The 21882-nt window shown below is 47.3% G+C and overlaps 10 protein-coding genes across 14 annotated transcripts; 6 read left to right on the forward strand and 4 right to left on the reverse strand.

Annotated features, from left to right (window-relative positions):
• Positions 1 to 407: 407 nt before the first annotated feature.
• TERG_01634 (uncharacterized protein) lies at positions 408 to 2246 on the forward strand. 4 transcript variants are annotated; one of them, XM_003236860.2, is made up of 4 exons: positions 408 to 931; positions 1035 to 1443; positions 1509 to 1676; positions 1746 to 2246. In XM_003236860.2, exons 1-4 carry the CDS (start codon positions 482 to 484, stop codon positions 1814 to 1816), a joined length of 1098 nt encoding a protein of 365 aa, XP_003236908.2. In that variant the 5' UTR covers positions 408 to 481; the 3' UTR covers positions 1817 to 2246. The 4 variants fall into 4 exon arrangements, with proteins under 4 accessions (XP_003236908.2, XP_047605472.1, XP_047605470.1 ...); XM_047749325.1 differs by having other exon boundaries at positions 1035 to 1676; XM_047749323.1 differs by having other exon boundaries at positions 1509 to 2246.
• Positions 2092 to 3698, reverse strand: TERG_08700 (uncharacterized protein; the record flags this gene model as incomplete). Its single annotated transcript, XM_003236861.2, has 3 exons — positions 3490 to 3698; positions 3225 to 3432; positions 2092 to 3158 (listed from the first exon to the last, which is right to left on the reverse strand). The coding sequence occupies exons 1-3, from the start codon at positions 3637 to 3639 to the stop codon at positions 2092 to 2094; spliced, it is 1425 nt and encodes a 474-aa protein (XP_003236909.1). The 5' UTR covers positions 3640 to 3698.
• A 2494-nt stretch (positions 3699 to 6192) lies between these two features.
• On the forward strand, positions 6193 to 7233 carry TERG_01635 (uncharacterized protein; the record flags this gene model as incomplete). Its single annotated transcript, XM_003236862.2, has 1 exon — positions 6193 to 7233. One exon carries the CDS (start codon positions 6193 to 6195, stop codon positions 7231 to 7233), a length of 1041 nt encoding a protein of 346 aa, XP_003236910.2.
• Positions 7234 to 7273: 40 nt separating this feature from the next.
• TERG_01636 (uncharacterized protein) lies at positions 7274 to 8176 on the reverse strand (the record flags this gene model as incomplete). Its single annotated transcript, XM_003236863.2, has 1 exon — positions 7274 to 8176. The coding sequence occupies one exon, from the start codon at positions 8174 to 8176 to the stop codon at positions 7274 to 7276; it is 903 nt and encodes a 300-aa protein (XP_003236911.2).
• Positions 8177 to 9157: 981 nt separating this feature from the next.
• Positions 9158 to 10945, forward strand: TERG_01637 (uncharacterized protein). Its single transcript, XM_047747792.1, has one exon. The coding sequence runs from the start codon at positions 9826 to 9828 to the stop codon at positions 10156 to 10158; it is 333 nt and encodes a 110-aa protein (XP_047603757.1). The 5' UTR covers positions 9158 to 9825; the 3' UTR covers positions 10159 to 10945.
• Positions 10946 to 12009: 1064 nt separating this feature from the next.
• TERG_01638 (uncharacterized protein) lies at positions 12010 to 13031 on the forward strand (the record flags this gene model as incomplete). Its single annotated transcript, XM_003236865.2, has 2 exons — positions 12010 to 12396; positions 12477 to 13031. The coding sequence occupies 2 exons, from the start codon at positions 12010 to 12012 to the stop codon at positions 13029 to 13031; spliced, it is 942 nt and encodes a 313-aa protein (XP_003236913.2).
• A 479-nt stretch (positions 13032 to 13510) lies between these two features.
• On the reverse strand, positions 13511 to 14874 carry TERG_01639 (uncharacterized protein; the record flags this gene model as incomplete). The annotated part of the gene is made up of 3 exons (XM_003236866.1): positions 13511 to 14595; positions 14655 to 14720; positions 14796 to 14874. 3 exons carry the CDS (start codon positions 14872 to 14874, stop codon positions 13511 to 13513), a joined length of 1230 nt encoding a protein of 409 aa, XP_003236914.1.
• A 714-nt stretch (positions 14875 to 15588) lies between these two features.
• TERG_01640 (uncharacterized protein) lies at positions 15589 to 18850 on the forward strand. Its single transcript, XM_047747793.1, has one exon. The coding sequence runs from the start codon at positions 16727 to 16729 to the stop codon at positions 17798 to 17800; it is 1074 nt and encodes a 357-aa protein (XP_047603758.1). The 5' UTR covers positions 15589 to 16726; the 3' UTR covers positions 17801 to 18850.
• Positions 18851 to 18855: 5 nt separating this feature from the next.
• Positions 18856 to 20649, forward strand: TERG_01641 (uncharacterized protein). 2 transcript variants are annotated; one of them, XM_003236868.2, is made up of 4 exons: positions 18856 to 19192; positions 19250 to 19331; positions 19390 to 19659; positions 19738 to 20649. In XM_003236868.2, exons 1-4 carry the CDS (start codon positions 19138 to 19140, stop codon positions 20234 to 20236), a joined length of 906 nt encoding a protein of 301 aa, XP_003236916.1. In that variant the 5' UTR covers positions 18856 to 19137; the 3' UTR covers positions 20237 to 20649. The 2 variants fall into 2 exon arrangements, with proteins under 2 accessions (XP_003236916.1, XP_047605473.1); XM_047749326.1 differs by having other exon boundaries at positions 19390 to 20649.
• A 270-nt stretch (positions 20650 to 20919) lies between these two features.
• Positions 20920 to 21553, reverse strand: TERG_01642 (uncharacterized protein; the record flags this gene model as incomplete). Its single annotated transcript, XM_003236869.2, has 2 exons — positions 20920 to 21390; positions 21446 to 21553. 2 exons carry the CDS (start codon positions 21551 to 21553, stop codon positions 20920 to 20922), a joined length of 579 nt encoding a protein of 192 aa, XP_003236917.2.
• Between the last annotated feature and the right edge of the window lie 329 nt (positions 21554 to 21882).

Below are 21882 nucleotides of genomic sequence, written 5' to 3' on the forward strand. Positions count from 1 at the left end.
AATTGGCCGCTATGGAAACGAGACCTCATTCTGGTCATTCTCTCCATCACGTCGGTGATATGCGCTACCACTTCCTCCATCATGGCCGCAAACACGGTTACAATCGCACTCAATTACACCATTGATTTCACCCAGGCAGCTCTCTTGACCGGATACCATCTCTGCGGAGTCGGGGTCGCCGGTATCATAATAGTACCGACCGCTAGAGTATGGGGGAAGCGACATCTTTTCTTACTCGGAAATCTCATCATCGTCATCTCCTGCATCTGGGCTGGCCTCAGCAAGCGCAACCATACCAGCCTGATCTGGGCAAGAATATTCCAGGGAGTCGGTCTCGCTCCGTTCGAAGCTCTCGTCAATGCCGTCGTTGGCGACCTCTTCTTCGTCCATGTACGTTTCATTCGATTCCAAACTTCCTTCCTTTCTTCATTTTTATTCTATCTTCCTAACGCGCGAAAATAACTAGGAGCGCGGAAAACGCATGGCCCTCTCCAACGTTGCGCTTTTCGGAGGCGCATTTCTCACCCCCGTCATAGCTGGGAAAATGACCCATACCTTGGGCTGGGAATGGACTTTCTACTTCATTGCGATCTTTTCTGGCGTCTGTCTGCCATTCGTCTACTTCTTTGTTCCCGAAACTGCGTATAAGCGTGCTCAACACCTCAATACCGACTTTTCAGGGGACGTCGATCGGCGCACCGCCAGAGCTGCCGCTCGAGAAACTATTGAGAAAGAAGCAGATGCCGACTCCGCTGCTGGACCCAGCTCAGCTGCAGTGGCTGCCAACAGTGATACCGCACAACGAGATGTACCACGGAAGGTTACATTCGTCGAATCACTGGCTCTCTTCAATGGCCGCAAGACAGATGAGAGCTTTTGGAAGCTTCTCCTACGGCCATTCCCTCTCTTCTTGCACCCCAGTATTGCATGGGTAAGCTTGCTTTCTTTTTTCTTTTTTCACCCCTCATTTCTCATTACTGGTTACCTATTATTCCTTTTGACCAATTTGCGCGCTTGCTAACTAGCTTCTGCAGGCGTGCCTTATTCAAGGCGTCATCATTGGCTGGACAGTCTTCATTGGCGTAGTCCTCGCTGCAATCTTCCTCGGGCCACCACTCTGGTTCACAGAGGAACAGACCGGTTATCTCTACACAGGCGCCTTCATAGGATCCGTCGTCGGCCTTTTCCTGTCAGGCCTCTTCTCGGACTGGTCTGCCAACCTACTCATCCGCGCCAACAAGGGCAAATATGAGCCCGAATTCCGTATCTGGCTCGTCCTACCTCAGCTGGTATTCAGTGGCATTGGCCTGTTCGGCTTCGGGTTTGCTTCTGGAAACGTGTCCAAGTACGGATGGGTGATACCAGATGTCTTCTTCATGTTTGTTCTTATCGGCATGGTTATGGGAGCTGTAGCCAGCGCCCTTTACATTGTTGATGCTCATCGTAAGTTGCCTCCCATTGGCCATATCTTTCGTATCCGTGAATTGTTGGCTAATTACGTCCGACAGGTGAAATTGCCATCGAGTCATTCACTTGTTTGCTTGTGTTCAAGAACATGTTCAGTTTCTTGCTCACTTACTTTGCATACAACTGGGTGGTTCTAGGCGGAGCCAAGAGGGTCTTCCTTATCATTGGCGGCATCGAAGTAGCTGTCTGTTTGCTCAGTGTACCAATGTGTAAGAAACCCCAACTTTCGCCCCCCCTTTTTTTACTATATCCCATTTCCTAACTAGGATAATTCATAGATATCTTCGGCAAACGTAACCGCTCGTTTTTCCATCGTCACGACATTCTCAAGATGCTTAATTTGTGGTAGGTTAATGCTATTATGGGCATATGTTCATTAAGATACCTCATGTTACTGCTGTTTTGTTTTGCCCCCATTCTGCTTCCAAGTTGTGCTTGTCCGTTTCAAGATCTGCATGGAATGTCTTGTTATTGATTAGACTCGTACCACTTGCTATCAGTTGCCACTTAGCTGCGAAGTTATTATAGGATGGACACTTACTAGACTTTTTAATTCATTTAATATATGCATTACTATATACAGTATTAATCAATACCTAGCTTTGATCATGATTCATATCATATCTACTTATCATCGCTTTCGTCAACCTTCTTCCCTTCAGCCATTGTACCCTCCTCATCAACACTGGTCAATGTAACCATCCAAACGGAAGGGATAGCCAGCACCAATGCCCCGATACAAAGCCCCCAATCCATCGCAAACTGTGTCAACGGGGCCGCACCGAGGGCATTGACTCTCCAAGCCATTGCTCCTCCGGCAGCCTGGAATGTTTTATACGCACCTACCAACACAGCTGCCACGGCCGCTGAGTTCGACATAGTACCAATCAACCAGTAGCAGTACCCCTGCCATAAAGCATCGTATGCTCCGTAGAAGAAGTACAACCAGATAGGGCCAGTAGCGATCTTGGCGTCACGGGCGTAATCAATGTCCTGCTTCATGCCGTTTGCAAGTCGCTCATCCTCCCAGCGCTGGAAGGCAAGTCCACCGCCCCAGATTACCATACCAGTCACCAGAAGTGTAGCCCAGCCGAGCCATGCACGTTGCCGGCGATTGAAATAGGCAAAGTCCAGAAGGTAGCCCATAAATAGGCCACCAAACATCTGTGCCATCCAATATATAGCCGAGTTAAGCGATCGGGAGCAAATGTTGAACGTTGTACCATTGACATTGTTCTGCTGGTACGAGTAGAACACGTTTGCGCAGAAGAAGAGCGGAAGAACGCATAGTACCCGGATCTGTAGAAGTGATTGAAGGATAGTATATAGCCTCTTTCCAATTGATTGGTGAACGACGCTGGTCTCGGCCTCGTGTAGTTGCAGCAACTTGATGCGCGATGGGGGACAGATGAAGACGCCGATAACCCATCCGAATATCATGATCACCATAGTTGCGATGTATGTACTATTCGACACCGAGCCTTCTTTGGAGTTGAAATTCAGCCCAAAGCTGGCCAGGGAACCGATCATGCCGCCCAGATTGAAAATGATCCAAAATACAGCGATGGCTCGTCCCTTTTGCGACTCGGGTACATAGGTGGTCATTATTGCGCCCTGGGTAACCCATAGAAATGAGGCACCAACACCAAGAATCCCTCCAGCAGCAATCACGAATGCGCCGTTGTGTCGTACTGGTGTGCTCTTAGTTATATGATCTATATCATTTCACGGGAAGGGAAATGTAATGTAGGACTTACTGTTGAAGTTCAACAAGCTCGCACTGTATAGGGCATATGTCCACCCACCCACTAGCCAGCAAGCTCGTGGGCCAACAACCGAGAATATCGGTCCAACGAAGAACAGGGCAGTAGCTGCTGTGGCAGAAAGCAGTGCAACATTTGCATTGGCAGCAACGGTTGCGTCTACCTGGCCAGACCCTCCAAGTCCGGTGAGAGCATTGTACATCTATATCGAGTGCTTTAGCGGTTGCACATATTGCGAATGGAAAGGGGCATAGCTTACACCAGGGCAGCAAAAACAGATGAAACTGATCAATAACACTTGGAACCATGCATGGCTATAGATGTCCATCCATTTAGATGACTTGGGACTTTCGGAACCACCGCTTTCCATCTGTCCTGCCTGAGATTTTGCAGGCACGGAGTTTGCCATGTTCCCCTATCTTCTGCCACTCTCTTCGTCCCACCTTGAGATCACTAAGAAGTTATTAGCCAGATCGAGGATATTCCTTATGAAAAAGCCCTTTGTAATAGAAATGGCGACCAGAACACGCTCTTAAATAAGGGTGCGCCATGTCAAAGGATCCAAGCTTTCTCTTAAAATAGCCCCTGGCTCAAGGCATGGGGAAAGTCTCATGGTCGCTTCCAGGTGCAGCAGAAGGTTGTATTCAACTGCAACATCCCGGACGTTAGATCCGGGGTAAGTAAGACACTTTATTGCTGTGTCTTACTCTGGATTTGAGGCAACGAATTCTCAGTCGTTGGAGATATCAGCAAGGCTGGGGCTTGTACAACCTCCTGATCCTTTGCCTTATTTTTTTTATAATACAAATCTAGCCATCCCCAGCTTTCTAGCCAGTCTCTATGCATTTTTCACAGCGAGCACCGGCAGTCTCACCTGTGAACTGCCAGTGGACCAGCGTCGCATCTCGGCTCTCCAGATCCTTCTCGGTCGAACAGAGTCCGATGTGGGAGTTACTGTATGTTCCTCGTATTCTCGACCAGTGAGCCCGTTTCTTCTCTGCGGGAGGCAAAAGACAAAATCAGGACTCCCAGGTGCAGCTCAACACCACACTGTCATCAATAGTCCTTGAGGTGAAAAGTCGGTGGTATCGAAATATTCAATCAGCTTTGAATCTCTGCAGGCAAAGAATAAAATAGGACGTTGGGAGTTGCCTCTTTGGGCGAGATCACGTGTAGTTAACTCTAACTGGCTCTAATATATCGACCAATTTACTTTGTAAAATTTGATTCACCTCTCCAACCCGATAAGCAAGAAGAGATAGAGAGATGAAGATAAATTATGAATATCTCGAAGTGCAAAAAGCTGCATTACCAGTCCAAAGAATCTATGCTCGGCTAGCTATTTATTAGTTACCGGGTGGGCAGCCAAGTTAGCTGGCTTCGAGAACCACTGATGAGACAATTGCTAGATAAATGCAACTGCAACGATGAACTTCTCCAAACCTCAAAGCTCGGGTCATCCATGGTCTCCAGGCTCGGGAAACATGGAGTGGGTCATTTTGGCTCGAGATGTGACTTCGGGTTTGGAGCCCCCTCCCGGCCTAGTGATATATTAGCTACGTCTCCTAAGATAAATGCCCTTCATCTTTTCAAAGCGAGACCCTGAAAGTGAATATCGACAGTGTATATCGGCAGCAAGCGAATTAGCTACCAGGACTGTATTAACGAGTTCAGCGTGACGTTATGGGTTCCTTTATTGACCTGTCCACCCTGCAGACAGAAGGGTCAAACCCTCGGACGACAAACATAGACCGTGTCTCAACAGTCCAACTCTGTCATCTGATAAATAGTGAAGATGCTACGGTTCCTAGCGTGGTTAGCTCTCATATACCAACAATAGCTGCTGCAATTGATGCATTGGCACCTCGGGTATCTCAAGGTGGACGGGTTGTATATGTTGGAGCAGGCACAAGTGGAAGGTGAGATGGCTATCGAGTCAAACCCATATCCGTTCGGATCATCCAGCACAACTAATTCTAGATTCAATCGAGATAGACTTGGGGTGGTTGATGCATCGGAAATACCCCCGACGTTCTCTGCTCCGTTTGGGCAATTTGTTGCCCTTATGGCTGGTGGAGACGCGGCAATGCGAAAGGCCCAAGAAGGCGCAGAAGACGACCATAATGGTGGTAAACGAGATCTGCAAAACTTGGATCTTAAACCAGAGCTTGACTCGTTGATCGGAATTGCTGCTTCAGGCCGCACCCCTTATGTGCTATCTTGCCTAGAGTATGCGAAGAGTCTTGGGTGCGTTACTATTGGCATTGCATGTTCAGATCCCTCAACAATGAGTGCTTCCGGGCTAGTGGACTATATGATAACTCCGGTCACTGGGCCTGAAGTCATAACTGGGAGCACTAGAATGAAAGCTGGCACAGCTACCAAACTAGTGCTAAATATGCTGAGTACTGGAATCATGATTAAGATTGGAAAATCATATGGCAACATGGTATGCGCATATTGTTTTCATTTTAATTTTTTCCCTTACTGGGATCTAATTTTTTTTCATAGATGGTTGATGTTAAGACTTCAAATTTGAAGCTTCAACAGAGGTCAAGAAATATCATCCGAAAGCTCAGTGGCTCAGCATGCCCATCCACAGATCAAGAAATAGATGCGTTGCTTCACAAGTGTGATGGTAGCGTTAAGCTTAGCCTTGCAACTCTTGCCCTAAATTCGACTCCCGAATATGCAAAAACGAAGCTGGACGCTTCAGGTGGTAAACTTTCTGCGATATTGCCCATCGATTCGATATCTGCAGTGGATAAACATGGTTCCAATGCTGTTGAAATCAGCCAGTCTACCACTTCATCCCAAAGATACATTCTATATATAGATGGGGGAGGTACAAAATGTCGCGCAATCGTTGTCAATTCGCTATCGCAGAAGGGCGAGGGTGAGGGAGGACCTTCTAACGTGTATGCTCGAGATTTCCAATATGTGTCAGAATAACTATTGACTAATGACTCTTTTCAGATCCGAACTTCCCCTAGATTTTGCAGTCTTAGCGATCAAGCTTGCCGCAGAAAGAGCTCTTGACAATCTGTCTTCCCTTTTGCAACTGAAGTATCAAATTTTGAACCTGCAAAATGTCGAATTCGAAGCAATTTGGATTGGAGTTGCTGGATATGATCGGCCTCAAATGAAATCAGCGCTTGACTCGAAGTTGTCATCCATATTCCGATTGGCCAAGAATGGAGTTCTAAAAGTATCTAATGACATTCAAGTACTGGCATCGGCACCTTCACTTCACCATGACACAGTGGTCCATCGTCCTGCAACCAACATCGTCCTCATTGCCGGGACTGGAAGCGTTGCAGTGAAGTATCACCATGACGGATCGACCGGGGAACTGGTCCCGAGTGGGAGTTCTGGCGGATGGGGCCATTTACTTGGTGACGATGGGTCTGGCTTTGACCTAGGTCGATCTGCCATACGATCTACGCTCTTTGCTCTTGATATCCTGCGTCATTCCTCAAATGGGGAGCCTTCCTTGGAAAACATCGAAGAGATGCTAAGCCCATTTTGTCAAAAGATTCTCGATCATTTTGGTATCTTGCAAGACACCAATAATAACTACGATCTGCTCAGTGCTATATTGACAAATACTTGTCCCGAAAATCGCTACCCCAAAAACAAGATCGCTAGTGTGGCGAGGCTAGTATTGGACGTCTTTAAGCCTCCCCAACAGGATCAGCAATCAGCTGATGATGCCAAAGCTGGCAGTGAAGCCCACGATATCATCAGCCAGGGAATCCGAGGCCTAATTCGCATGCTGAAACCTCTCCTACCACAGGCAGCTGGTTCTGGAAATTGCAATCTGATATTAGGCGGTGGACTGCTTGCAGGAAAAAATGATGCATACCGTTCTGAATTGACATCGGAGCTAGAAAAAGATGGTATTATCCCTCAAATTATCTCCTCAACCACAGTTGTCAACGACCCCTGCAGTCTAGGGGCGACGATGCTGGAATCAACATATCTGAAGAGACATGTAGGATAGACCACCATGTGAATACCCAGCGCCCCATATAACTATACATTTACCCCAAGAAACTTTTCCATCCTTTCTTCTGCTTTTCCTCCGCCTTTAGTCGAGCTTTCTCCTCCGCAACTCCTTCTGCATGGCGAGTCATGTATTTAACTATCATGTCGCTATCCCTTTTCTCCAGCTCTTCTTTATTCATTAGCCCTTTACCCCCATCAGGCGAGGTATCAGCATCTAATTTCCCATCATATGGTGTAGCACCGTCATCTCCAACCCCTATAACCTGGATGAGGGAGTTACACTTTTGCATCAGCCAGTCATTGTTATCCATACCATCTCTCCAGTGAGAGGGAAGAGAGTTATACCCAAGCCAGGACCCAAGAAGTGCACCAGCAGCACATGCATTGGTATCTGCGTCCCCTGCCTCATATGTAAGCTCTGTGATAATGTTCTCGAAAATAGCTGAATTGGTGAGAGGGGGAGGTGATCCAGTTCCTGGAGTACTGCCATGGGGTGATTTTTGCATGCCCATTCGAAGACTCAATATTGCTGTTCCCAGGCACTTATACACGTACCCGATTTTGTATGAAGCGTCAAGGAGTAGATCAGAAAAGGTCTTTGCGTAGGCATGCTGGTCAAACTCTTCTCTGTCAAGGAACTCCCGAGCGTCAGGCTCGTATATGTCACTGTCAGTCTCCTTTTGTGCGTCATCCTTGGGCAGCCGAACGTCCCGGACCCATGAGTCGACCCACGTATAGGCGTCCTCTAGAAGAGTATCCAAGCCCTTTTCGTCCAATATTTCTCCTCTTAATATCCCACGAATCAGCCCGGTGGAAATGCAACATGCCAGAATGCATCGCGGATCCGCATGAGTAATTAGAGAAAAATCGGTAGCAATCTGGAAGGTTTTTTCCAAGCTAAAGGCAAGGCATATGATACCAAGAGGATGTGTTCTCATTAAAGACCCGTTCGGTGCCACATTTCTACCACCTTTGACCCAGTACTGATGTGCCTTCTGGCTTGGGTTGGTGAGGTATTCCTTGTCGAGGACAATCTGCAGGAGAGGATTAGAGCTTGTCAAATCGATACTTCATAGCATGTAAGTTTCTTTCAATACATACCGAACCCACTGTCTTTCCGATACCACAAGGAGGGCGATCTAGAGCCCTTAGTCCTTGGTCAATCCAAATTTTCAGACGTTTTGCTAGGTCAGAGGGAGAGAGCATCTGTCCGTTGTGGTGTAGATATGAGAGTAGTATTAAGAGAGCATGGTCTGTATCATCCGTCCATGCTTTCTAAATATACGAAGAACAAAAGAGCGGTTATTAAGATGTCTAGCTTGTCAAAAAGACATCTCCAAGATTAAAACTTACCAGTTCGAATTTGTCTATATCCCATTCGCCATTAGTGTCATAGTTTGCAATTGATTAGAGTAAGGGAGAATGCAGAGCTCACTCCTATGGCCATCATTTCGGAATTTAGTAGCTGGATCTACTAGCTGGAATCTACCTTGAGGGTACGCATCTTCGGCAATCTTCTTAGACAGGAACTCTAGGTATTTTGGTAAGCTCCTCTGTACACGGCGCGTGGGGGAAAATAGCCAACCTGTATATAAACCAATACAGTCACCCAAGGCAGATCCAAAAATGACTCCACGAATCTTGTCTTGCAGAGTTGCTTTCACAAATGGATGGGTAGATACAAAATCTAACCCAGTACCATTCTTGAGAGACATTGGTTCACGTTCGGACGTGGTGTACAGTGAGGGGTATATCGGTGCACACGAAACCTGGCAATCAAATGCTTTTAAGGGTTTCAGAAGATGTTTTTTCACCGTAACTATCACAATGATTGATCTAAGTATATATAGGCCGTAAAACCTGTTGCCTGGCAGCTGGCTCGTCAACTCAGCCTCCGGCGCCAAGCGACTCCGCCCTGCTGGTTAAGGTTGGCGGGAGGCCCACGCGCTCTTCGGGGTGCCAAAGAAGAGACGACGTCTCAAGCCGCTCGCTAGCTAGTTATCCATATTTCCACTCGATTTGTTATGCCTTAGAATTGACGTGTACCATCGCTTGAAAGTAGCCAACAGAGGCGAAAACCAGTTAATCTATACCTAATTATAAGTAACTTCCCCAGTCTCTCTACTATTCAATGACCGTGTGAATTTCTATTCAGTGGTCTCGAAGTAAATCAGCATGAAGGAAGTTACTCGAAAAGTTCGCTATGAACTGTTCCAGTTCTACCTCCAAGAATGCTGCCCACCTACTGAGGATGAACTGGCCAAATTATCTGGGCTTGGATCTTGCGAAATACCGTCTATTCTCCGTAAGCCTGAGGAAGAGCATCGCATAGTCCTATACAAGCACGAATCGTGTGCGCCAACTCCTATGGCAATGGCACATCTGTTTCCACACCTGTGAGTTTACAGGGCTAAAATATCTAATGTCGCCTTAAACCACCAAATTGAGCCATAACTGACTACTTGTACCTGTAGTCCAATCCCATTTATAGTGGTTAGTCTATGCTAAGTCATGAGTTAAAAGCCGAGTTTGACAATCTTCTTAGTCGGAAGGTGAGCGAAGCTGGTGCGCCCCTGGCCTAGCTGCTATGCTGGCTCCAGACAAAGCTATTATTTCGGTCGGCTCAGGTTCCATGGCCCAAGAGGTACAGGTCGTTGTTCAGGGAGATGAACTCAAAGTTATTTACCTTCATCGGGAGCTCAGTACAAGCGATTGCTGTGCTCACTTCTCTGTTCCACCTTCAACGTGGTGGAGAGATGTTCGATTTGTATGTGGCACCATCCAGCTATTCAAATCAAAGCAGGGTGCGCAGAAATGGCCCCAAAAACGTGGCTTTCACACGGGAGAAATCCTAAGCTTGGAGACTGCATGGTCTCTCTCTAAGGTAACTAGTTGCAAGCTACGGGCTCCGGAAATATAAATATTGAAACTAACGTCAGCAACTTAGGCGTGGTACCACAACAAACATCAATATGACTATGACAGAAAGTCGGCAGCAGATGTTACTGAGTTGTATCGCAGTCTCGGAATGACTGTGACTTCTGGAAGTCTTGACATGGCGCAAAGTGCTCGTAAAGAGTTGCCTTCAAATGTAAGAAAAGTGACTGTTCCACCCCTGGGATAGCTAGCTCTCCAATCCGTATACTGCCTTTTCACAGTCAGGCGCATGTAAACAGCATATTCCTTCCTTTGACTTCATAAGTAGTTAACACCGAGGACCAAGCCGTTGTTGAGGTATCAAAGAATGAACTGCCGTATCTGCCATAGAATTTTCAGTCTCAAATAATACCTCATGCGTTTCATCTCACTAGTTATACATAAGCGTTGCTGTTAAAAACCGCGCAGCACTCGCCAGCTTATATAGGAAGCAGCTCTTAACACCAGAATCAGCGGTCAAGTCAACGATCTGGGTATGTCCAAAGTAAAGCCATATTTTTAGCGCTTAGTGTGCATGCATAAATCAAAAAAGGTGTGGCACCAACGTACTTCTAGTATCCCAATGTCAATAAGTCGCAATCGATCTCTGTCTGATTCTCTGTCTGTATTGAAACTCAAGGGTTTGTGGTAAAAATAGAGTTGATTATATAATATGCTTATATTTAACATCACCTGACCATAACTTTGTTTTTTTAATCGATCTCAAAAAAACCCAAAAGTCAAAGCATGGAAGATCAACTCCTAGCGTTGAAGGTCACTTGCGGCCAGCACATCTTGCACGACGACGAGTGGAGCTGTGACCAAGGACGAGAATGCCACGGGCTAAATATGACCGAGGATTGAACAAGCGCAGCTGAACTATCGGGTTGAGGCCTTAAAATGGTGTCAGCAGCGCGGAATATATACGATTCCCAAGGGCAAGCGAGCCAAGGAAAGCGGGTGAAAGCGCAGCGGAATACGAGAGAGCTTGACGTGCTTCCAATAGCACGTCCTTTCCATATGCAGGCGGAGCCTCTAGCTCGTATCAAACAAAGCCGCCTCCTTTTTTTTAAGCCCCATGGATACGACACGGTTTCTCAACACAGTAATTTGGGTATTCTGCGCCTAAGCTTCTTCAGGGCGTAGTGTGTGCTGATGGCGGCCTGCTATGGGACAGGATGCTTCTTGAATGGCTGCTGATCAGCTGAATGCGGTATGGCCCCTAGGGGTTGAGGCAATGCTTTCTAAAAAAAAATATACCCAAAAACTTTTCGCCTAGCATTCGCTCACCGGTTGGGAAGAACCGCCGAGTACATATCGTCGCGACAGGGACATTTGATTTTGTTTCTTCTGTGTCCTCAGATCCATTGAATTTGAGGCTCTAAAATTTTCATCTGCCTTTGGAGATCTCGTTTCCCTATCGGGAACTGGATACCGCGCTTGTCAATTCTTATTTTATTTTGAATCTCGCGATGGCACCAAAAGGCGGCAAAGGCGGCGGTGGTGGTGGACATTACGGTGGTGGCCGTCATGGTAGCAGCAGCAGCTATTCGAGCAGCTGTGCTTCTGGCGCGTTCAAAGATGGAGCCATTATTGCTTCGATGGTTTTTCTGTCCATCTTCCTTCTCACGTTCCTCTGCTTGGGTTGCCTTACTTCCAACAAGTCAACCGCGATGAAAAAGAGGAACCAGCGGAAATCAAGGTCGTTGTGGTGGGCATTAAGCCTATCATTGACATTAATCACAGCGTATGCTATACCTTACCTACTACTCCATACGCTGAAACCGAAGGAGAAAGTATAGGCTAACATATTGAACGCACAAGATCTACCATACTCTTCATTACAACGACGGTCATGCGCGAGTGTAGATCTACTGATAACTACGAGCTGCTTTCCATTATTCGAACGTGGTTCAAAAACTGGGGCACTCTACTCCTCATTGGAGTAATTATGGTCCCTCTCTGCAAACACCTTCACCGACTGGCCGGCAAAGTTCTCGGGCGCGTCGTTGCAATTGGCCATTTTGTTGTCATGGTTATCATGGCGATACTTCTCGTTTGTTACCTGGGATTGCAGTCCAGCCTTCCGAGTATACGCGCGAACTACAGAGTACTTGATACTCTATCCAAGGTGACGTCTGGCCTAGGAGCTACCTACAATGTAGTCGCGTTTATCGGAACCTGCCTAGCGTCTATCAGCATACTCTTTGCTGTCATTCGAAGCTCTCAGATCCAGAATTCTGTATGTATACCTGAACCCTCAACCAAACATTATTTTCGAGTATGTCGTTTGCCGTTATACCAACTAACAATTTATCACAGTGGGCAAAGAAATGGATATTCTTTGTGATCATCTTCCCTGTTCTTCTGACCTTCTTTGATGTGGTGTATGGCTTCCATTTCTATGTCAGAGGCCAACCATATACCACCACCGCATTTGCTGTCTTCACCTTTCTGTGGAACTTGTTCTATACCATGTCGTACCTGGCTGTTCTATATATCGTCTCCGAAGGCTCGTTGGCCCCGGTCACGCAACCTGGAGCAATAGATCCAAACGACCCCACCAAAGGCACCTATGTACCAGTTCAGCCTGGGCCCCAACCACCGTTTCAAAACGTCAACACTGCATACAACAGCCCGATGCAACAACAACAACAGTTTCAGCACAACATGCAAACTCAACCACCCATGAGCCAACCCGGATTTGAGCCTACAAGAAATGATTTCTCTCCGTCTCCTCCACCTCAACAGCCCCAATACTATGATCCCGTTAAAAGCCCCGAGTCTCAGGCCTTGATGCAGGGCCAGACATATGAACAGCCAGCGCCCCAGTATCAGAATTACCAACAACCTGCCGTTCCTCAGCCTTACAGGTAATTCAGAGAGGAGACGAGTTAAGTTGAGTTAGTGCCTGATGGAGCCTTCTCCCGAATAGCCAAACAACCCTGAAGAAACATTAATGTGTGACGGAGAAAATATCATGGTACTGCATGTTTGATATGTTAAAATTCCGGGAGACTGTTCACCTGGTCTCGAACGCCTATTTTGAATGTGGTGCTGTCACTGGTACCTGATAACGATACCCCGTATGTTTTCATTATATCCAACATTTACCTTTTAATAGTAGCGTTTAATATCTAAATCCACTGGGTTTATGCCCTCAATTTCGTTTATGCATGCCATTTGACCCATTAGCATTGAAGTCCAATACCATAAATATTCAATAATGTATCATTACTCTAGTGTACAATTCAGGAGAATGAAAGGGAAAGGTAAAAAAATACAAGTCAATGTGCTTTTATATGGGTAACAGGGAATTGAAAAGGCAAAAATGAAAGCGAAGCCCATCAACGAAATCAACCCCTTCTACCTTTCTTCTTCTTCTGGGTAATGGAAGAGGTTCTCTCTTCCTCTTGAGGCACAACTTCCTCCTCTTCGGTCTGTTCAGGCATATCGTTTGCTGTAGAGTCAGGAACGGCGCCAACAACCCGTCCAACAGTCTTCTCATATATCCAGATGGGAAGTCTGCAGACCATGGTGTCACGGAAGGTGGGCTTGGGAATTTCGTCAACGTCAAGGAGGAACTCCTCCTTGACACCATCCTCATTTTCTTCAACAAGATACACGTCACCCGAGGAATCGACCAACAGGACCTTTCCATTCTCTGCAATAACACGTTTCCGGTTTCTAGTCTCAACACCCGCAGGGGTCGCAGTGCCGGATCCAGGAGCAGAAGAGTCTTCACGGTTAACAGATGATTTCGCCTTAGCTGCTTTAACTGGTTTTTTGCCTTCTTTGCGACTGTCCCGCTCCATCATGCGCTTTTGGCGGCGGTTAACTGGAACGGGGGCAGCACCTTCGTCACCTGCATTCTCCCCCGAAGAAGCAGCGGTGGAATGTCCTCTAGAATCCGCAGCACTCTCACCAATATTTGAAACGCCCGGAACACTGAAGTCGTCACCCCAAGCTGCACGGCGAGCCTGTCTGACATAACGTCGCACGAACTGCCTCTGTCGTTTCCAGCTTAGGACAAGGGCAGCGTAATGAGCAGCTCCACCAAAGGCAAGGAACAATCCAAATAGCACAGAGCCCAGTCCAGGGCGGAACCGGTTATAGTAGTATCCAGTACCCTTCCAAGCAGGGAATCCATTGTTCAAGAAGTGATCATATCGCTCACGGCCGGGGCCCTTGAGAATGTCTGCAATCAAACCCAGGCGAGCAAACTGCTGAGTGGCGAGCTTGTGCGCCTTTTCAATCTCACGGTCTGTAGGTCCCTTGGAGACACGGACTCCTGGTTTAGAGCCAGTTTTGGCCTTGCGCGAGCGGCCGTAGTTGGCGATGAAAGCGCGCTTAACTTTGTCGGGGTGCAACTGTTTGGATTTCTTGCGATATGCCTTGACGATCTCGCTCTGGCCAGCATTGGGCTTGACTCCAAGGAAATCTGTCCAGAATCGGATCAATATACGGCCAATTGATGTAGGAGTGTGTATCAGGACTGACCGTAAAAGGTTACATTATGACCCTGGGTGGCGTGCAGCTCATCTCGCAGGCGGAATATTTCGTGATCTAAACGAAGTGATGTTAGAGTATGCAGACACACTGGAACACTGTCTGCATCGCCGTATCAAGCAGCTCACATACCTTCTTTCGACCAAGCAGCAACGAGGCCAACGAACAGCAGCGCAAAGGCGAGCAATCGCAGAAGACCGAAGTGCCTCATCTTGGGCACACCCGCAGTTCTGCGTAGCTATTCTCCTTCCAAAACCCTTAGCTTTGCGCTCACAATATCGACTGCGATCTGGCAAAGGCCGTCGACAAGAAATTGGCAGCGCTGTCGAGGAATCCTTTTGCTTGATCTTCGAGGTTTTGTTTGATCAACAAAGATGAAAGTTGAAAGGTGGTTGTATTGGTGTATTGTCACACATTGAAATATTACACATTCCACTGAGGCAAAAAGGAGTGATTTGTGGGGTAATATATGTATTATGTTGTAATGTTATGGATATTGAGCCTATCCGAAGCTTTTTTTTGCTTAAAAAGACAGATTTCGACTTGAGTGACAGAGGATGTGTGATAACGATGTACCCCAATATGAGACAGCAGGTATATTCGTTGCTGTATAGGTATCTCAGAGTATAGTTGCAGAGATACATACGCCGTGCGAGATGAACAGTCTAAGAACACCGCTCTACCATAACTCATCGCAGGGAACATGCCTATGGATACTCTCTTTACATTCCTATACTTATGCATTGCCATGTCTACATTTATTTCGTATTTTGTATTTTTGCAATAGCTATCAATTTATCATGATTGTCTGCTTGATCTGCGTCTCAGGGGCTGAACTGCTTACATCATCCTGCCAAGCCACAATGTGTCCACGTCTTGTGCTTTTAATTTCTTCGTCTTCAACTTCGGCCCTGCGACTTCGCCAACTTCGTCTCCTCCAGCTAGGCTGCAATATTCTTCTTGTTGGTGCTTATATACCTCGCCGTCCGCGCCTCGGATTTGCATTTCACGTAGTCTGTGACAAGCTGGAAAGAAAAAAGGTTAGTCGACTCTGGAGCGGCTCTCTTGGCAGGGTCCATCCATCCCTGTGATTGTTGATGCCTCTTCGTGTGCCTGATATGTCTTCTGCTTTATTGATTAATAGATGGTTAAACTGTTGAAAACAGATAGGGCTTACCTGTTGAAGCATATCCCCTGCGTGTTATCCTCAGAATCTCGTTGTTTGCACAATAAGCCGGCACAATGGCTAGTATTCAGCTCCCACTCGAGGCATTTACCTCGCGCCTGAACCTCACAGAAAGACTCAATGGCATTCGCTCCCAGTCCATGTCCAGTCGCTTCGCCAACCTACGGCCCGTCTCTGAGTTCTTGGATATCAAGCGAGTCTCTAAGCCGGCCAACTTTGCTGAATTCCAGAGCCGCGCAAGCTACAACCTCTCCTACTTCTCTAGCAACTATGTTGTTGTTTTCATTGTGCTCAGCATCTACAGTCTGCTCACCAACCTGGCCCTCCTTTTCGTCATCCTCCTTGTTCTCGGAGGCTCTTATGGTATTGGTAAACTGGAAGGCCGGGATCTAGATGTTGGTATTTTCCGTGCAACCACTAGCCAACTCTACACTGCTCTTTTGGTTGTTGCACTTCCCCTAGGTCTCTGGGCGTCACCGTTGTCTACTGCTTTGTGGCTTACCTGTGCTACCGGTGTGTGCGTTATCGGACATGCCGCGCTGATGGACAAGCCAATCGAGAATGCTTTTTCGGGGGAGGCGGTCTAGGTGGTCGACCGCGAGCTCCTTGTGATGTGCCCCTATGGGGAAGACCACTAGGGGCATTGTGCAGGGGGAAGAGTCAGAGGAGTCAAAATCGGCTGACGGAGAGTGAAAGTGGTGAAGAGGAAGAAGAAGACGAAGACGAAGAAGACGAAAGTGATGGCGAGGAGGAGGAAGACGAGGAAGATCCAGGAGTGTCTTTGGTTCCTTTTGTCGATAACAAGAGAAGGGAGACTTGTGGTGGTGAAGTGGATGAGATACCCGGAGAATGGTCTGATAGTGATGAGGATGAAAGCATGGATGAGGCTGAAGGCTCAGATGGTGAGAATAATGATGATGGCTGTGATGGTGTGACTGGATATGACGGGCATGAGCTCTCACACAATGACACTATTGCGTATGCAGTGGAACTTGCCATGCGAGACGACGATGATGTTCTGGTTGAAAATGCGCTTGAAAAGATTCGATATGCACGAGTGAACCGGTTGAACAACTTCACCCTTACGGATAGGGAGGTTGACGCATTGGAAAGGAGGAGACGACGGAATGCCGAAATTGGACTCAGCCGGCCACGCACCCCAGCTACCAACGGAACAGTTAAAACGCCCTCAAAAGGGAGTACCAGACAGATATACAGCTCTTCTAGGAAAAGGAGGCCATCCGAGAGCGTTGCCGATACGACTTATTCATCACCGGTATACCTTGGGCACTACTCTGTCCCATCCTCTCCGGTTCCTAGTCATATATCTCTCAGGAAATCATCTAACAGGCCTAGGCAACCATGTTCTTCAATATCACCCAGACATGAACCAAATTTCCCTCCACAGCAGCCACCGCCACAGCCTCAGTTTTACCCCTTCGGCCCGCATCCTTCAATGATGCCTGGACCTACTACCGCTGGAGCAATTCCTCTGTCTGTGCCTCAATCTCCATATCCCATGTACCCCCGGCCGGCATATCCACCTCCACCTCCAAACATCATGTGTCAGCCTGTGTATTCTCCTTTGCCTTACAATAATTATCTAAATCACCCCTCTCCTGACCCGTTCGCAATGCATGGGCCACCTCTTCCATCCAACCAAGCTACCAACGGGACTGGCCATGGTGATGATGGCGTGGAAACCATAAACACTGCCTCTAGTAGTAGAGACGAAGGGTTTGCCCGCCGCAGAAAATCATCAACGAAATCGTCTCCTAAAAAGACACAACCCGCTTCCACAAAACCGCCTGACACACCCAAACCTGATCATGCATCCCCTGCCTCGCCTACCACGACAGAGACTTCTAAATCATCTTCTTCCAAATCTACTACCACTGCAACTCGTAATGGCTTTGTTCGACCAAAGAGGAAAAAGTACAGATGGATTTAATACTCGCTGCCTTTCATCTCCCTCGCCGACCAGTTTTCTCTCCTGACTCTTAACCTGCGCAATGTCTCTTGAAAGTTTTCATTTACCGGGACGCACTTCATGGGTACTGATTTTTAATGCCATTAGACTTGTACATCTCGTCTCTTTCAAGATTATACTTCTCTTACCTTCTAGTCGGATACTTTCCAATTATTAATTGTCCTCCAGAACGAGCTGCCATGCTCTAATCTCCTTTCCATTGTCCATACATTGCAGCTATCCTTGATAAAGTTCCAGCGAAGTTAATCAATGCCATTCACGTACTGAGTGATCCCTCCAAAGCCCATTTTTGATAGATCCTGTCTATACCTACACTGTCGATTTCATTGAGGAGGCATGTACTTATTCAAATGCCAGTCGAGGTTACTGCCGTTTTTTTTTTTTTTTTGGATCCATAGCCTGGCGACAGGGCTAAAATGCAGCATGTCCTAGGATTATGCAGGGACAAGGCAAACCGACAGATATCACACCCAGAGATTCAGCTTGCTCCCACCAATCGCCAATGAGGACGCCCCATGGAGGATGAATTCAACAAACCAGCCATGTTGCATTTGACTTTTCCCAAACAACCCAGGCATACTACATGATATTTGGCTGCCAGACATGGAACACCCACTATCCGCATGAAAAAATAATCAGCGAATAAAGAGCTATGGAGCCGGTTAGTTATTCTGGTACAGAGGAAACGAGAAACAAGAAACAAAGTCGATCAAAAGTCTCTTGACTTTTCTGCTCTTCCATTGGGCAATAATCAGTTAGCGACGATCCCTGGTAGTTCCATTGACAGGCCAGAGTTCTCACTTCGCGATCTACTATCTCCTCGCTAGATCTTTGACGGCTTCTCACAGATAATCTCATGAATCCCACTACCGCAGTGTCGTAGTGATGTTGACGTTGTAGTTGTAGTAACTGTTGTAGTTGTCGAAGTTGAGATGCTGGCTCGTGCTTCCCATGCGGGTCGAGCTCTCCCGTTAATGCCGAAATTTAACTCCGCCGGCTTTTAGCGGGTGCGGCCGATGACATCATCATCTGACAGGCCGCGAGAGCTTTTTTTTCCCGAGACTCAACACCTGGCACGCTTCGTGGACACATTGCTCTATACACATAATAGACAGCCAGACTCTGCAGTCGACGCGGAGTAGGAGCTGTGACATTCGCTCAACTGTTATTCCTGTTTTCTGGTTTATATATATCCTCAATTGCTGTCATTTGTTACCTATAACCGCCCACCCAGGAAACGCCGGAATCTCGAAACTCACCTTAGTTTGCCTGGCTAACAAACTAGCTGATTCGACACCATGTGGTATATTTCCTACTGGCTTTTTCCCCTGGTGGCAGCCTGCGTATGGCTAGGTATGGCAAGCCTGGCCCCAAAAGCACAAGAAGAAACCTGCTGATCAGCTCGGATAGCGACACTGATAGTGCTCCTGGTGCGGTGGAAGATTGATGGATCCCCCGCATATCCGTCAATGGAACCAGGCCAGTCTATAGCGTATGGTACCCGAAAAATAGCAGCAATTCGTTGCATTGTACTGACTTTGATTTCATAGATATATATCGGACGTAGCTGCACAAGGCCTCAAGCCGCTGTTTGTAGCGGGGTGTACCGTGTCGTCTGTATTCTTTGTGCTGGCATTCATCTCGGAACGCTGGCTACGGCATAAATATCGCCTTGTGCCGAACAGAGGAGTATATGATAAGACTCTTTCTTTGCTAGCGATATTATTCTCCATGGTCGGGGCAGCTGGACTTATTCTTCTGGCCCATTTTGACACCCTAAAACATTCCCGCCTTCACGGTGGATTCCTGATAATGTTCATGTAAGTTTGGTCCATCCTCATTACGCCAATTGCTAACATCCGCACGTTACTAACGTATATTGCGTTGACCAACGTTAGAGGAGGGTACCTGCTCAGTGCTCTATTCATATGCCTAGAGTACCTCCGCCTTGGAGTTGAATACAAGGAACACAAAATCATCTTCATGAGCTTCCTGGTCAAGGTGTTTTTCATTTTGGTTGAGTTAGCACTGGCAATTGCATATAAAGTCCTTGGAAAGAGAAGACGAACGAGAGACACCGCTGCGATTATTGAATGGGTTGTTGCTTTCATTTTCGCGCTATACGTGCTCTCGTTTGTTGTTGACTTGTTCCCTGCAGTGAAAAGCAAAGATCATATTCCACAAGGCGAACGTTCTCGGGCCATGGCTCAAACATCCTCGAGCCTGGAGTCTGGGTCCTATCCCTCGACGCAGCCCCGGCTGAGCCAAGAAGCACAACTGGCTACCGATCAGATGGTGGATGTAGGAGCTACGTACCGGGGACGCGTGGGTGATGGAACCAGAATGCCCGCTGCCACTTATAACCCGCATACTTATAGACAGACACCGCTGTCATGAACAGGAGATTTTGTACGTATATAGGATTATGATACCCACTGCATATAAAAGGGAGGAGGCATTATGATGGCAATCCGGGGCATTTGTGTGGTCAGAAGATAACTGTATAACATTTAGCCATGGTGTTAAGTGTTAGTATGACAGCACTAGCATTTAGATAATCTAAGTAGATTATATCCATTAGTGATCTGATGGCATTTCCTTGGCCAATTTTAACGGCTGACCTTCTTGCACATATCTTGGAGGATGCACATGGCAAATTGTTAGGTAGGAGTGAGGAACAATAATACCTGCTTGCTAGGTCAGTACCCGAATTATAAAATTAGTTAGTGTCGTTACAGTTTTAAACAGTTGCACATCTAAACATGGATTTATGGCAATTGTCAGCAGTGGGATTCGAACCCACACGCAGTTTGAACCACCCAAAAGTGGTCCTTACTGCGCTACCAGACGATCGCCACGAGTCGCCAGCTGACCTAAAATAGAAAAAAAAAAAAAAAAAAAAAAAAAAAGAAAAGAAACACTGAGCGGCCGGGCCTAAGGGGCTTTCCAGAACAGTGATATGTGACGGCTAATCTAAAAGAACTTGCCAGAAAAGAAGATGATCTCTCCTTGTTCAACCCTTTCTGTCATCTCGTAGTTGTATTAAGGTCGATAGCGGTGTATACCCTTGGATACAAAAATTAGGCCATTCTTGCGGGGGTATTGGTTCTCGATGGCACCTGACTGGCTGGCTGGCTGCGGAGGGCTGACCGTGGCTGGACTGGCGAGAGGACTCTTCCCCGGGAGCTGCGAAGGACTTTTGGTGGGGCCTGTGGCTCTTCATCAGCCCGCGCGGCGGGACGAGGGGCTTCACTCGAAGGCTGGGTCTCTGGAGCTTCACCCGAAGGCTGGGCTCCTGAAACTTCACCCGAAGGCTGGGCTCCTGAAGCTTCACCCGAAGGCTGGGCTTTTCGAACTTTGCCGTTAAGGAAGTTGATCTGATGGTCATGTAGTGCATCCAGAGCCCATGCTCTGTAATCACTGGGAACCTGGCACCACTGTCTAAGCGAAAATTCCGGATTTGCAGCATCTGGCGTCTTTCGCATGGCGAGTAGGCACAAGTTAAGCACGTGGACACCCCCTTCGCTGAGGCACTTAAACACCAGTGAAGCCTGGTGATATGTTCTATCGGTGTCAAAGGTTGCTACATGTATCAATGCAGCGCACTCCGAAATTGCAGCGATAATGGAGAACACGTATGCCAGACACAACAAGCGGCTGCTGCTGCACCGGGGGAATAACAGCATTCTGAGCTGGCACGCTAATCCCACCCATCCTAAAGCCTCTAGAATAAGGTAGGTAATCAACCAGCCACTTTTTTCTCGGTATAAAACCAGAGTTGTCTTCCTGAACGCGGAAGACCCTACTCTGGACAAAACGAGGACCGCTATGCAGGTTATCCATAGCCTATTCTTAGAAAACCAACTTACCCGGCCATCATAGGCTCTCGGCTCTCTAGTAGGAGCAGAGCCACCTATCGGAGCAAAGAAAATCTCAGCAAATTGTTGTTGACATTTTTGCTTCTTTCTCTTTGCGTTGTCTTGACCTTTATCTGCCGACTCGCAGTAATTGGAGACGGCATCGGAGGCCAGCCACTTCTCTAA

The sequence above is a fragment of the Trichophyton rubrum genome, assembly GCF_000151425.1.
Source record: "Trichophyton rubrum CBS 118892 genomic scaffold supercont2.2, whole genome shotgun sequence".
Classification (NCBI taxonomy): Eukaryota; Fungi; Ascomycota; class Eurotiomycetes; order Onygenales; family Arthrodermataceae; genus Trichophyton; species Trichophyton rubrum.

Bases quoted from the DNA above. Each gene is read 5' to 3' on its own strand.
- TERG_01634 (XM_003236860.2), top strand. From the start codon at position 482: ATGGCCCTCTCCAACGTTGCGCTTTTCGGAGGCGCATTTCTCACCCCC. The intron at 932-1,034 runs GTAAGCTTGCTT...TAGCTTCTGCAG, and splicing joins TGCACCCCAGTATTGCATGG to GCGTGCCTTATTCAAGGCGT. The intron at 1,677-1,745 runs GTAAGAAACCCC...GATAATTCATAG, and splicing joins TTTGCTCAGTGTACCAATGT to ATATCTTCGGCAAACGTAAC.
- TERG_01637 (XM_047747792.1), top strand. From the start codon at position 9,826: ATGCTGGCTCCAGACAAAGCTATTATTTCGGTCGGCTCAGGTTCCATG.
- TERG_01640 (XM_047747793.1), top strand. From the start codon at position 16,727: ATGGATGAGGCTGAAGGCTCAGATGGTGAGAATAATGATGATGGCTGT.
- TERG_01641 (XM_003236868.2), top strand. From the start codon at position 19,138: ATGTGGTATATTTCCTACTGGCTTTTTCCCCTGGTGGCAGCCTGCGTA. The intron at 19,332-19,389 runs GTATGGTACCCG...TTGATTTCATAG, and splicing joins GAACCAGGCCAGTCTATAGC to ATATATATCGGACGTAGCTG. The intron at 19,660-19,737 runs GTAAGTTTGGTC...GACCAACGTTAG, and splicing joins GGATTCCTGATAATGTTCAT to AGGAGGGTACCTGCTCAGTG.